Genomic DNA, 12,973 nt, shown 5'->3' on the forward strand with positions numbered 1-12,973 from the left:
ACTTCTGCATTGCCTGTGCTTCATCCAGGTTCTCCAAAAGACCTGTGGGCATCAAGGACATATGAAGAAATCTCCCTTGGAGTGAAGGAGTCACTCCCCTATATCTGCAGGCACCGCAACGAAGCTGACTGGTCTGCTACTCCTGACATCCCACGAAAAGCAACACAGGTGGTAGTTCTGTGGCTACCTAGAGGCCAGAGATCTTCGGGCTACAAGAAGCTCCAGCCTCCAGCACCTCACTGTCTGAAGAAGAGTCCTCCCTGCATATCCTGCATTGTGGGCCTCCGACTCTGTGGGTCATCTGGAGGGTCTTCCTTTGATTTAGTGGGCTCCCCTCCTTGTTCGGGACTGCTCAGACTCTCCTGCATTTGATGAGTTCCTTGGACCTTGCTAGTCCCAACTTTTGCTCCATTTTGTTCTCCACGCTGGTTGCAGCTACCAAGGCTTGTTGACGCTCCCGCCGGACACCAACCACCTAGACACCGCCACCTGACATGAGACAGCTCATGCGTGGCTCCTGGCCTTGCTCAGCGTCACCTGGTCCTCACAGCTGCAGCGAAAAGTTCACTGTTGTCTCTTCTGAACCTCTTGTTTGAGATTGGTGGCCATTGTGCTTCCATGCCTCCTGGTCACCTCCAAGTGGCACTGACTCTGTCCACTCTGCTTGCAGGTTCTTCACTTCAAGAATCCACATTTGGATTCCACCGAACTTCTTTACAGTTTTCTCTAGAGGCATCTTCTGGAAGTCTCCCATTGTCGTCTACGGCAGGTTTTGAAGTCACTTTACCCCTATACACCTGGTTTCCCTGGTGCCGGTAAACCTAGTATCCTTGGGCATCCCCGTGTGCGATAGCTCTCCTACCTTCTTTCTTTCAAATGTTTTTTTCGGGGTCCTCCGGCAAGGGTACTTCTTTAAAACTGAACCGCGATCTCTTAATTGACCTTGAATGGGTTCGCAGCTGTATTACCACTCTGCACCCAGCCTCCATGGGATTCCTGGGTACTTACCTTGGGTGGTTCCTTGCATCCCCAGCTCCCCTTAGTCTTTTGGTCTAAGTCCCATTCTCCTTTGCAGTTCGCATACAACTTTATTAGTATATTGTTTGGTCTCCCAATGGAGACCACTGTTTTCTGTGCTACTTACCTGATTGTTTTCCAAGTAGTCTTCTGTGTGCTATTGATATCTCCGGCTTGGAGATATACCAGTGATTGTGGTGTGTAATAAATAGACTTACTTTTATAGACACTGTCTGGTTCCTTTTCATCTAATATACACTATTGATTAAAGTTGGTAAAACAAGCTGCTTTACACTCCTTCAAGATCGGCCTGAGGGCTGCTCTACACAGCTATCCCTTTGAGAGCTTGTATGGTTATCTAAGACCACTAAAGCACCATAGGGTTGCCTGGATTAGTGCAAGGTGCATCACTCCTTGTAGGGAGCACCATATACTAAGCCAGCCTCCTACATGAAGGATCAGCAGATCCAAACGGGTCTGATAGGCTGCCACAACCTTCAATAAATAGTAACCCCTAAAGTACTCAGGAGGGGATTAGTCCCACTCTGTCCTTCAGAAAGGGCACATAAGAGGGAACGGTGGGCACAACCAATCACCCAGATCCATGTGGGGAACCAGAAGGATCCTGAGTTTTTCAGTTTTTCTCTTCCCATATCCAGCGCCTGTAGGGCCCTCTGATGTGGATCCGCAGATCCTCCCTGGATTTGAGGATCCAAGGAGGAAATGGGGATCAAAAAATAAATTTACAAAAATCTGGAGATCCTAAAATAAATGTAATAAAAAATTGAAGATGGGTCTGTCCGTGCACCAGACCTGCAGGGAAACACTAGTTGTTTAGACCTTGAGCAGCCGGAGTTGGCGCCGGCCAAGGGTTGGGCGCAGGCTTTGACCAGAAGCATTCCAGCCTTATGAGCTCAGTACAGTGACTACGATTACACTGGGAGGAAGCAATAGCTGTTATTTTCAGCACATAAAACAGTGGTAATAAGCGCTATAAAAGTGCTATAAAAAGAGCAGTAGCCATTAGCCAGTGAAAGGAATTTACAATAATGTTGACCTGTGACACCTCTCTTCACCTGAGACCCACAAACATGACTGCTATTACACCACTCCCTATTCCAGTATCAGGAGTGGGGGCCACACACAGCTCTGCTGATGCACCTCAACATTACCCTGTAGCACCCTTACTACTGTAGTACTGGGACGCACACACAGCTGTTCCATTCTTCCTCCATCTTGCCCTGCAGCGTCCCCTACTACGCTGGTTCTTGGAGGTGGACCAACTCTGCTGAATCTCTATCCTACTGCAACATCTTACCTTGGACTCTTCTCCTCCTGGTCACTTTTGTGCCTCGGCTGGACAGTGTCCTGCTCCTCATCTGTAACCCGGTGTCTTCCAGCAGCTGTGCACCCAAGGGAGTCTCTGCTGCCTCCTCCTGGTTTGCATTCTTGAACTGCAGGCACCTCCACTGCTTGCAGCACTGCCCGGGCACTAGACGGAGACAGAGAGCAGGGTACATGAAAAACACTATCAATGTGGCGTCCCAGTAAGTCTCAGTGGTGTAGAGAGGGTGCCAGAGGCCCTGGTGGAAGCTAGGAAAATACCCCCATCCACTCGTTGGGCAGTAAAACAGAATCCTAATTGGAGTTCAGTGCGTCCCTCACACCCCTGGGTATGGGTGCCAACGCACCTGCTGCACTAACCATACCTATAGCCCTGCCTGGGCTAAAATCCAAGAAAGCAGACATTGTCAGCGGTAGCACCGCCTCTTATTCCGTGGGTTGAGGGGCTGCACCTGAAGGCCCCTCAATGCAGACTGATTTATGAGTAGAAGACAGTGCAATTATTTACGGAAGTAAATGGCTTCTCCAGAGGTGGGGCCTATAGAGGAGGCGTGGTCCGCTGAGGCAGATTTTCTGAAAGTTTGTCCTCCTGAGGAGGGGGCGTGTTCTATCTGGAGCCGTGTCCTGCTGAGGAGTGGGCATGCTCTTTCTGGAGCCGTGTCCTGCTGAGGAGAGGGCGTGTTCTATCGGAGCCTTGTCCTGCTGAGGAGGGGGCGTGTTCTATCTGGAGCCGTGTCCTGCTGAGGAGGGGGCATCCTCTAGCTGGAGCCGTGTCCTGCAGAGGAGGGGGTGTGTTCTATCTGGATCCGTGTCCTGCTGAGGAGGGGGCATGCTCTATCTGGAGCCGTGTCCTGTTGAGGAGGGGGCATGCTCTATCTGGAGCTGTGTCCTGCTGAGGAGGGGGCGTGTTCTATCTGGAGCCGTGTCCTGCTGAGGAGGGGGCGTGTTCTATCTGGAGCCGTGTCCTGCTGAGGAGTGGACATGCTCTATCTGGAGCCGTGTCCTGCAGAGGAGGGGGTGTGTTCTATCTGGAGCCATGTCCTGCTGAGGAGGGGGCATGCTCTATCTGGAGGCGTGTCCTGTTGAGGAGGGGGCATGCTCTATCTGGAGCTGTGCCCTGCTGAGGAGGGGCATGCTCTATATGGAGCCATGTCCTGCTGAGGAGGGGGCGTGTTCTATCTGGAGCTGTGTCCTGCTGAGGAGGGGGCGTGTACTATATGGAGCCGTGTCCTGCTGAGGAGGGGGCATGCTCTATCTGGAGCCATGTCCTGCTGAGGGGGCATGCTCTATCTGGAGCCGTGTCCTGCTAAGGAGGGGGCATGCTCTATCTGGAGCCATGTCCTGCTGAGGAGGGGGCGTGTTCTATCTGGAGCCGTGTCCTGCTGAGGAGGGGGCGTGTTCTATCTGGAGCCATGTCCTGCTGAGGAGGGGGCATGCTCTATCTGGAGCCATGTCCTGCTGAGGAGGGGGCATGGTCTATCTGGAGCCATGTCCTGCTGAGGATGGGGCATGCTCTATCTGGAGCTGTGTCCTTCTGAGGATGGGGCATGCTCTATTGATAGAGTTTATCTGGAGGTGTGTCCGGCTGAGAAGGGGGCGTGTTCTATCTTAACCTTGACCCTCAAATTTCCCTTGCTAAAGAGGTGGTGTGGAGAAGGACATATGGTCTATTAATGGAGATTATCTTGAGGCGTGGTCATTTGAGGGAGATTATTCAGAGGGTTGGCCAATTGAGGAGGAGGCATCATTTCATGATGGGCTATCTGATGCTGTGGCCACCAGGGAAGGTGTTGCTATCGCCTAATGATATAGATTATCTGTAGGTGTGGCATACTGGGGAGGGGTGTGGCCTTATGATATAGATCACCTGGAGCTGTTGCATACTGGGGAGGGGTGTGTCCTAGTTATATAGATCGTCTAGAGGGGTGATGTACTGGGGAGGGGTGTGGCCAAATGATATAGGTCATCTGGAGGTGTGGCAGACTGGGGAAGGGTGTGGCCTAATGATATAGGTCATCCGGAGGTGTGGCATACTGGGGAAGGGTGTGGCCAATGATACAGATCATCTGGAGGTGTGACATACTGGGGAGGGGTGTGGCCTAATTATGTAGATCACCGGGGTGTGGCATATTGGGGAGGGGTGTGGACTAATGACATAGGTCATCTGGAGGTGTGGCATACTGGGAAAGGGTGTGGCCTAATGATATAGATTACCTAAAGGTATGGCATAGTGGGGGTGTGTGGCCTGCTAATGCAGAGTAGCTGGAGCTGTGCTCTGCTGAGATGTGTTGCCAAGGAATGCAGGCTGTGTAGAGGTGTGGCCTACAGAGAGAGCAGTATAGACTATTGATGGAGATTATCTGGTAATATGACCTACCGATGTAGTGTGGCCTACTGATGGACATGTCTGAATGTGTGCTCTACTGAGGGAGGTGTTTGGCCTGTGCATGGAGATTATGGAAAGGTGTGGCCTACAAAGGGGGAGGTTGGTACTACTGATGGAAGTTATCTGGCATTGGGGCCAACTGAGGAGGAGGCCTGTTAGTGGAGGTTATCTGGAGACGTGACCTGCTGAGGTGGTGTAGCCCATCGCCTCCTGCAGGGAGGTGCGCCTGCTGATGGGGTCTGTGCTTCGTAGACAGGGAGGAGGTAACATCTGCAGAGGAGGCAGGTTTCCTCTACAGAGGTGTTGCTGTAGGAAGATGATCTGGGGCTAGATTAAGTAAAGGACGCACTGCCCTGGTCTTGCTGTGGTGAACCTTTAACTGGGTGCACCGGCGCAGACCGACTCATTGCACTATACTACAGTTAATGTTCTGCCCCCCAGGGCAGATACAAACTCAAACTTGCCCTGGGACCAGCTGTTTGAAGCCGCCGGCAGTGCCCGTCCATCCTTCCCTTTGATACGGTAGCAGGGTCTGGTTTTCAAAGAGGGAAGAGATCCCCCTTGAGGCAGGTACAGTCAGTGTATGCATCCACCTCCCGGGGAATGCCTGGGGGGTCCCTGGAACCACATTTCGCTCCTTTCTAGGGGCGCCTCACAGGGTACACTGGGTGCTATCTCTCTGTGCACAGTCAGTTTGCCCCAAACACCCCCTTTGCCTCCTCCCCCTTGTTCATAATATGCAGAGGCACCGTGGCAAAGTGTTTCCTTTTTAGGTCGAGCATTTGAAACCTCTTGAATATACTTTAGTACATACTTATATATTAGTATATACTTATACGTGTATGTACTTTGCGGGCTCTGGAGATCAGACCTAGGACTTGTCTGCTTACGCTTAGGGACTTTTTTTTCTGTTCAACTGACTCTATTTAACTGTCTTAATAAAAAAGGACCAGCAGAAGTCAGTAAAATACCAGAATTGCTTTCTGCTGAGGGACTTTCTTTTTTTAATTTTTCTGGCAATTACCCCTATTTAGCTTTCTTGAGAGAAAACGACCAGCAGATGTCAGTAAAAAACCAGAATCACTTTAGCATTCTCTAGATTCCAGTCCATAGAAATTGTCTTCCACGAGCACCCGTAGACAATAATATTTTTTTCTATTTTCAGTGATATGACCACCGAAGGCCACGATTTTATATTAAAAACAGAGCTTTGGACGATACCATTTCCCGCTGAAAGGCAATATTTCTCTCCATGTGTTCCCATACCTGGTGTGTCACGCAGTTTGGTGCTTACTTTCCCTCCATGTTAAAGAACAGTAGATGTTTCAGCACCCAGGTTAATGTGCTGCATAGCTAAAAACATATAAGGTCCCAAAAGCGAGACTGATTGCACTGCAAATGTTATGTTATGTTATGTTATTTATTTGTTAAAGCGCAAACAGCTGCCCCAGCAACGGAGCGTCCCGGCGCTGACCTAACCAGTACCTGAGGGGAGGGGGGACCACGCTGCAATACAAATGGAGGGCCACAGTTTGAGACTACAATGGCATGGTCTGTAGGATAGAAGAGAATGCACAAGCGTTTGCAGCTGCTTCTGTAATACTAAAGTGCCCCAGAGGAGCAGAAACGGGTGCACACGCCCATTGTGATCTGCGACCCTATGGCACTTTGTGTAATGCAGCCGCATGTCAAGTGCGGATAAGATGGGATCCACTGGAAGAAGTTAATAGTAGTGAAGGAAGTGTGTTATCATGGAAGAGGGCTGCTGTTGTGAGAGTAGAGATGTGGTTTAGTGCAAGAGGTGTGATGTAGTTGCCAATCTTTGCTGAAGTGCACAGGGTGTGGTCTAGTGCAGGAGATGGTCTGGTGGAAGAGGTGTGGTTTAGTATAGGGGTGTCATCTAGTGATATAGGAGGTAAAAGAAGAGTGATGTAATAAGGGAGAAGGGCTGGTTCAGTGAATGAGGTAGGCTCTAGAGTGGTGCTTCAGTGATGGAGATGTGGGCTGTTGGAGTAGCAATGGTGGAGTAGCAATGGCTCAGTAGCAAACACAGTGTGCTGTAGTGTAGGAGGTGCAGTGTCGTAGACACAACGCAGTGGCTGCAGCTACGTCATGACCTGATATTTTCGGGCATGAGAAGTGGAACTGCTGATGAGCCAATTTGCCCTCTGCTGGAGAGAAGGGGGAACTTCAACTATGGAAGATCCATCTTTAAGTGGGTGATAGAGTTTGATATGCCCTCTGATGGTAAGAATTGCTACTGCACGTGCAGGACATCACACAGCTGGGTGTGGGAGAGATGCTGTACCTCTCCCGTCCATGGTGTCGAATAGTGTCTAACTGTACTTAGAGAATATCACACAGTTCCTCCTGCCGCAAATTATCATCTGGTGTGAGATGGGAAACGTGAAGGGAGTCTTGGAGACAAGCTCCCATGGCTGATGGATCTAGGCACACTCTATCCAGACCACCATCAGACTGCAGACTAACAAGTGTAAAAGTCAAACAAACAAGGCAACAGGCCTTTTCCACCGATGCACCCAGGACCTGGAACAACATCCCTGTATCCATCAGGACAGCCCCAAATCTGCTCCAGTTTAGGAAGGAGAAGAAGATTCACCCCTTTAGCACTGCATCACGATGCATTAATCACCCACAAAGCTGCTACCTCTCCTGTCGTTCCTTGGCATTATGCTGGCCATATGTGGACATCTATGTGTCCCTTCAGATAGTACCGGGGAAGAAGGGTGCATCCTATTTGTATGTATGCAGCATATTTATGAGTGTAGAGTTATTTTTCAGTATGAACAGACTCCCTTATAATATAGTTTGTTTACCCCTGTCACATTTTAGAGCACAGTCTGATAGTGCATGTTATCAGCAGGTAGTGAGCATGTAAATACGAAGACGCTGCCTATGCAAAGGCAGGGAGTGTACCTTCCACCTGCCCGATGACTAGGCAGCCAGGCACGGGAGCGAGCTGGGTGGGTGGACACAGGGATACGCAGGCCACGGATCCATCCTTGCAGACACAGGAGCCTTGGCAGCCTATTTGGAAGTGCTCTTCGTGCTGGTACGTGGCACCTTGAACGTTGCAGGGCCGGCCCTCAGAGGTACCTGTGGGACAGCGGGCACAGTGTTTACATATACAGAGGGAGAGAGAGACAGAGAGAGAGAAAACCAGAGAGGAACGTGAGACAGGACCCGGAAAGCGTGACATAATGCAGGTTTCCCCATATACACCATGAGCTTGTGGGCCGTTTGACTTCCATTTATCCTCTGGCTTTACTTCACATTAGAAAGGCAACCTGCTTTGTTTACGGAATGTACAGGCAGAGCAGATAGCCATCTTTCTTCTGTGTTAACATAGAAGAATTATAAACTTTGTATAAATGGCATGGACACAGGAGAAGACAGTCTTTCTTCTATGTTTATAGCACTGGCTAGAAGGTTTTCAAAAAGCAAATATAAGGTTGTATAAAATAAATTTCAAGTTGTATGTCCTGCATTAGCTACACATCTGTTAGCAGTCAGGAAGAAGTAGATTCAAAGGCCATTGTAGTTGATACTTATATTTGTTTAATGTTTACAAAGTGAGATATGGAGGAAGAGTAAAGAACACATTAAATATGTCTGAATGTCATAGAGGCAGTGGTGTTCATGGTTCAATTGGTTATTCCAATGATAAAACACATTTTGTCTTGCTTATACTGATGTTTGATGAAGTTGCACATAGAATCACAAAATGCATTTCACTTTTATTAGATGTTTAAAAGCTTTGTTAGGATGAGTTCAGATTGAGCAGAGTTCTGGGTGAGTCCAGACCCTGTGGCCAGAGGTCACTAGCTCTCAGTTGCTTTAGGGACTGGGCTCAAGACATAGCCAATGGCCACATCCTGTACCTAGTGTTCTCTGGACCAAGCCAAAGGCTGTGCTATGTGGACACTGGGGTCAGTGTACTGGCCAAAGATGTTGACCAGTGGACCCAGGAGATGAAGGGAATATGTAGGGTACGGCCTAGGGCTGCTATTTCTGCATAGTACAAGGTCGGCATTGCTTCAGTGCATGTGGCCAGGTGTGGTACTGGAAGCAAAATAGCAAAAACATTCTCCGAAGACCATGCCCGGGTTTTAATGTAAGAAGTGTCTCCGAACAAATATATTCTAAATATAAATGACACCTGAAAGTTGTTTCTCTGTAATCAAGGTGAACACCCCTCTTCACAGGAAATTCCCTTTTCTGTCCTTAATAACACTGACTCCCTTTAGACAATCTATCGGGCCCTACTTTCATGCTTTTAACTTTAATGACAAAAACAGCTTCTCATCCCAACTTCTCATCCATCATCCCTACTTCTCCTCCATTATCCCTGCTTCTCTGCCTACTTCTCACACATCATCTCTATTTCTCATCCACAATCCCTAATTCTTATCCACAAACATCATCCCTACTTCTCATCCATCATCCCTATCTCTCCTCCATCATCCCTGCTTCTTATCCCTACTTCTCCTCCATCATCCCTGCTTCTTATCCTTACTTCTCATCCATCATCCCTATTTCTCATCCACAATCCCTAATTTTCATCCACAAACATCATCCATACTTCTTATCCATCGTCCCAACTTCTCCTCATCCATCATTTATCATCCCCATTTCTTATCCCTACTTCTCATGAATCATCCATCATTCCTACTTCTCAGCTGTACTTTTCATCCATCATCCATAATCTCTACGTCTCACCACTACTTCACATACATCATCCATCATCCCTACTTCTCATCCCTACTCCTCATCCATCCTCCCTACTTTTCATTCCTCATCCCTCAGTCACACCAACGCACTTTGAATGCTGTGAAACACACCTTCACATTGATTGGTTGGCAAGAGCAAATCAGAGTTAAGAGAGGGGGCTGCATTCTATTGGTATAATCACTTAAAAAGCAGCTTTGTCATTGCATACTGGGCTGTTTGCTTGCAGTGAATCCAAGGGTGTACAGCATTTCATTTTATTTAAATGCTTTTCTATTTACACTGCTCTCTGCAGAAAGCTCAGATGGTTTGGGAAAGACAAGGGTCCTGGCTTGGGTGATTAATCAACACTTGGAGACAGGGGTATATAGGTCATCGGAAACCTTGTCTGGTTTCAGTTTGTTATTGGAGGCAGGGTAATACAGTTCATCAGCAAACTTTTCTGATTTCAGTTTTGTTTGTAACAAAGAAAATGTTTTAGTCTGAGGCTTCCTTGAGCCCTAGAGCAGACGTTTTAGATCTTGCCTAGGCAGTATGCACTGTCTCTTGAGACATGCTGTATCTACTGTATGGGCATTCAGCACGCCCATCACTTTTGTTTGGTTTCTTCATATGCTTTTCCAAATTATTTTGTGTACATTGGTGAATAGCTTACAATTGTCCCTCCTTTTGCTGTTTTGGTCACACCCTGCAGACTGCTCCTAGTTAATCGATTATTTCACGATTTGCTATTCACGTTAGTGTTGGGCACTACTTTTTCCTTTGCCTAGGCTTATTTTGTTAATTTCCTGCTCATGTTCCCTGCTCGTAGCTCCAAGTGCCACCCGCGTCCTGCTTTTCATTTACCCATTGTCCGTGTTGCCTTTAGCCGGCCCCTCATAATGTCCAAGTTGTAAATTCCCAGCTCCCCTCCCATGCCTCAGGCAAGCTGAACAACAGAGGCAACATCGGGGTGTGCACTCCTTGCCTCCGTGGCGAATGCTAACATGGCTGTGCGCGTACAACAACTAATTAGAACGCTAACATGAGCCACTGAGCCATATCTGTCGGTTTTTTGCAATTACTGTTTATCACAGTTTTTTCTTTTCTTAAAAGGAAAACAGTTAAAACGCTAATTGAGCTGTTTGTGATTCTGGGGTGACAATCGAAGGCGAAGACAATGCAACGGACCCCCGTTACACAGGTACGTTTTGAGAATGAGTTAAGGTATGTGAGTATGCTTAATAGCACTTTCACTTAGCCTTATGCCACTGTTTTCCAAATTAACTGAAGGAGTTCCATTCCACACTCTTGAGATCTTCTTTGATGTTACTGTGCTTTAGTTCGCATTCATTGTAATCCCAATTCTCTGAAAACTCGTTATCTTGTCCCCCTTGTAACGTGCGTGCACACACTTTGAGGATGGTATTGTTGCTTTTTTAAATTTATTTGGCTACTAGAACTCCATCTTGTGGCAATTTTACAGCACATCAGTGTACAACAGTTGCTATTATGTAAAGTGCATTGGTACCTTGGACATTTAAGTACAGTTGACCAATCCCTTTTGGCACAGCACACAGGATTACGTGTTACGTGTACCGTGTTTGCTTTGTTTATTGATGGACTCCATTTGTATAGAGCCCGTCATCCCAAGCGCTCTCACTAAAGGATCGTTCAGTTGCCATTTAAAACGGGCATCCCTGTTGGCAGCTTTCAATACACATTCATTTACTACTCCAATATTGTTTCATCGAAGCATGGAAACTGCCAGTCTGCTCTGGCAACTGTAGGTGCGCTGTATGTTTTTTGCAATAATAGTGGAATGAATGTATATCCTTGGGTCTGGACGCATGGGTTTAAGCCAGCCTCCCCGCCGCCATTTACAGTGGAGAAGCTACATTCAACGACACAGTGCCATTGTCTAGTCCGAGACTCTCATCCTTTGCTAATAAATCTACCTGTAATTCATAGAGGTAGAAGTCTGCCAAATAACAGGAGAGATAATGTTTCATTTGAGGAAGGAACAAAAATGCAGGACTAGTGATCGCATTGCTGCTTTAATAGGGGCATTGAGAAATCTTTTGCTTTTTTGAAACACAGACCAGAACATGGCTACTTGCTCAGTATTCCTTGATTTTCACCATGATTGATGTATGTTGCAGTAAATGTGTCCTGTATGTATTGCGCGGAATTACCTGAAGACCCGTTTTCACCCAAAAAACGCACTGATTGCGCATTTTCTTATTTTTAAAACACCGACAAACACACATCTAAAGCTTGACTCCTACCTATTTGTTTTTTTCATCAACAAAAAGGCAAAGCTGTCCACACAGTTCCACGCCACACATTTCAACTCCACACATTTCCAATCCACACCACATAATTGAACACCAAACCACATAATTGAACTCAACAACACAATTACACAGCACAACACAAACATCCAAACCACAACACACAATTCAACATCAGGCCACAAAATTCAATGCACACCACATAATTAAACTCCACTACATACCACTCCACAACATAAAATAGCATTCCACATAATCACACTCCATAACACACTATCCCACTCTACATAATTCCAGTACATTCAGTACCACAGAACTACTATCCACATAATTCCACATCACACCATGCTACACAATTCCACTAAACAAATCCACTCCACGCCACACAATTCCACAACTAACTAATCCAATCCGACCCACATAATTCCACTACACACCACATACATACACTCCATAACGCATGGGTAAAATTCATTGCCATGCACAATGCCAAAAGCTCTAACTCAAACGAATGCGAGATGGACTACATTTCCAATGCTTGTCTTTCTTTCTTTGCATTTTGCAGATTTCAGGGGCTGGGCTACAGTTGTGTAGGAAACCAGGAAGAGGGAGGCCTGGTCAGAGTTGTTACATATGAAACTGAAACTAAAAAGGTTTCTGAATTAACTGTAAAGCCCTCTATCCAAGTGTTGATTTATGGCCCAGGTGGGAGGCCCTTGTCTACCCCAAACCAGAGCTTTCCATAGAGGCCTTTGGAAACAGAAAAGCACTTAACTAAATAAAACAAAATGCTGTACAGCCTTGGGTTCACTGAAAGCAAACACCAGTTGGGATTTCCTCTCCTCTGTCCTCAACCAGCAGGTGCAATTTTCAGTGGCTAGACCTGTTCTGAAACAGGAGCAACTTATGTTCAATGATCATCATGAACTAATATACTAACATTATTAGTGGTGAAACAGTAACCATAACAGACACGATTAAATTAGTTTCCACCCGATACAAGATTACCGTCAGTGATCCCCTCAGTTCATCAGGCAGGGTTGCCAACAGTAATGTAAAAAAAATGCTTTGTCATGTGGACTGCCTCTCATTGGATGATACATAAGAGTTATAGCTACAAGGGCCCTGGCGCCAACGTAATGGTAAACATCAGTTTATGAGTTATGAAAACACACATATTTTCGTCTCAAATACGTTCTTTTAA

The 12,973-nt window shown here is 47.0% G+C and overlaps 1 protein-coding gene across 2 annotated transcripts in view; it reads right to left on the bottom strand.

The window, feature by feature from the left end:
- LOC146869745 (CCN family member 1-like) overlaps positions 1–12,973 on the bottom strand; it is an 80,937-nt gene that overhangs the window by 51,239 nt on the left and 16,725 nt on the right. For both annotated transcript variants that reach the window (XM_085614100.1, XM_085614090.1), the window contains 2 exons: positions 7,685–7,864; positions 2,336–2,509 (listed from right to left, as the gene is read on the bottom strand). In XM_085614100.1, the coding sequence (XP_085470226.1) occupies positions 2,336–2,509; positions 7,685–7,864 (354 nt within the window). The remainder of the gene's footprint in view (positions 1–2,335; positions 2,510–7,684; positions 7,865–12,973) is intronic.

The sequence above is a fragment of the Triturus cristatus genome, chromosome 1_1 (genome assembly GCF_964204655.1).
Source record: "Triturus cristatus chromosome 1_1, aTriCri1.1, whole genome shotgun sequence".
In the NCBI taxonomy this organism is placed as follows: Eukaryota; Metazoa; Chordata; class Amphibia; order Caudata; family Salamandridae; genus Triturus; species Triturus cristatus.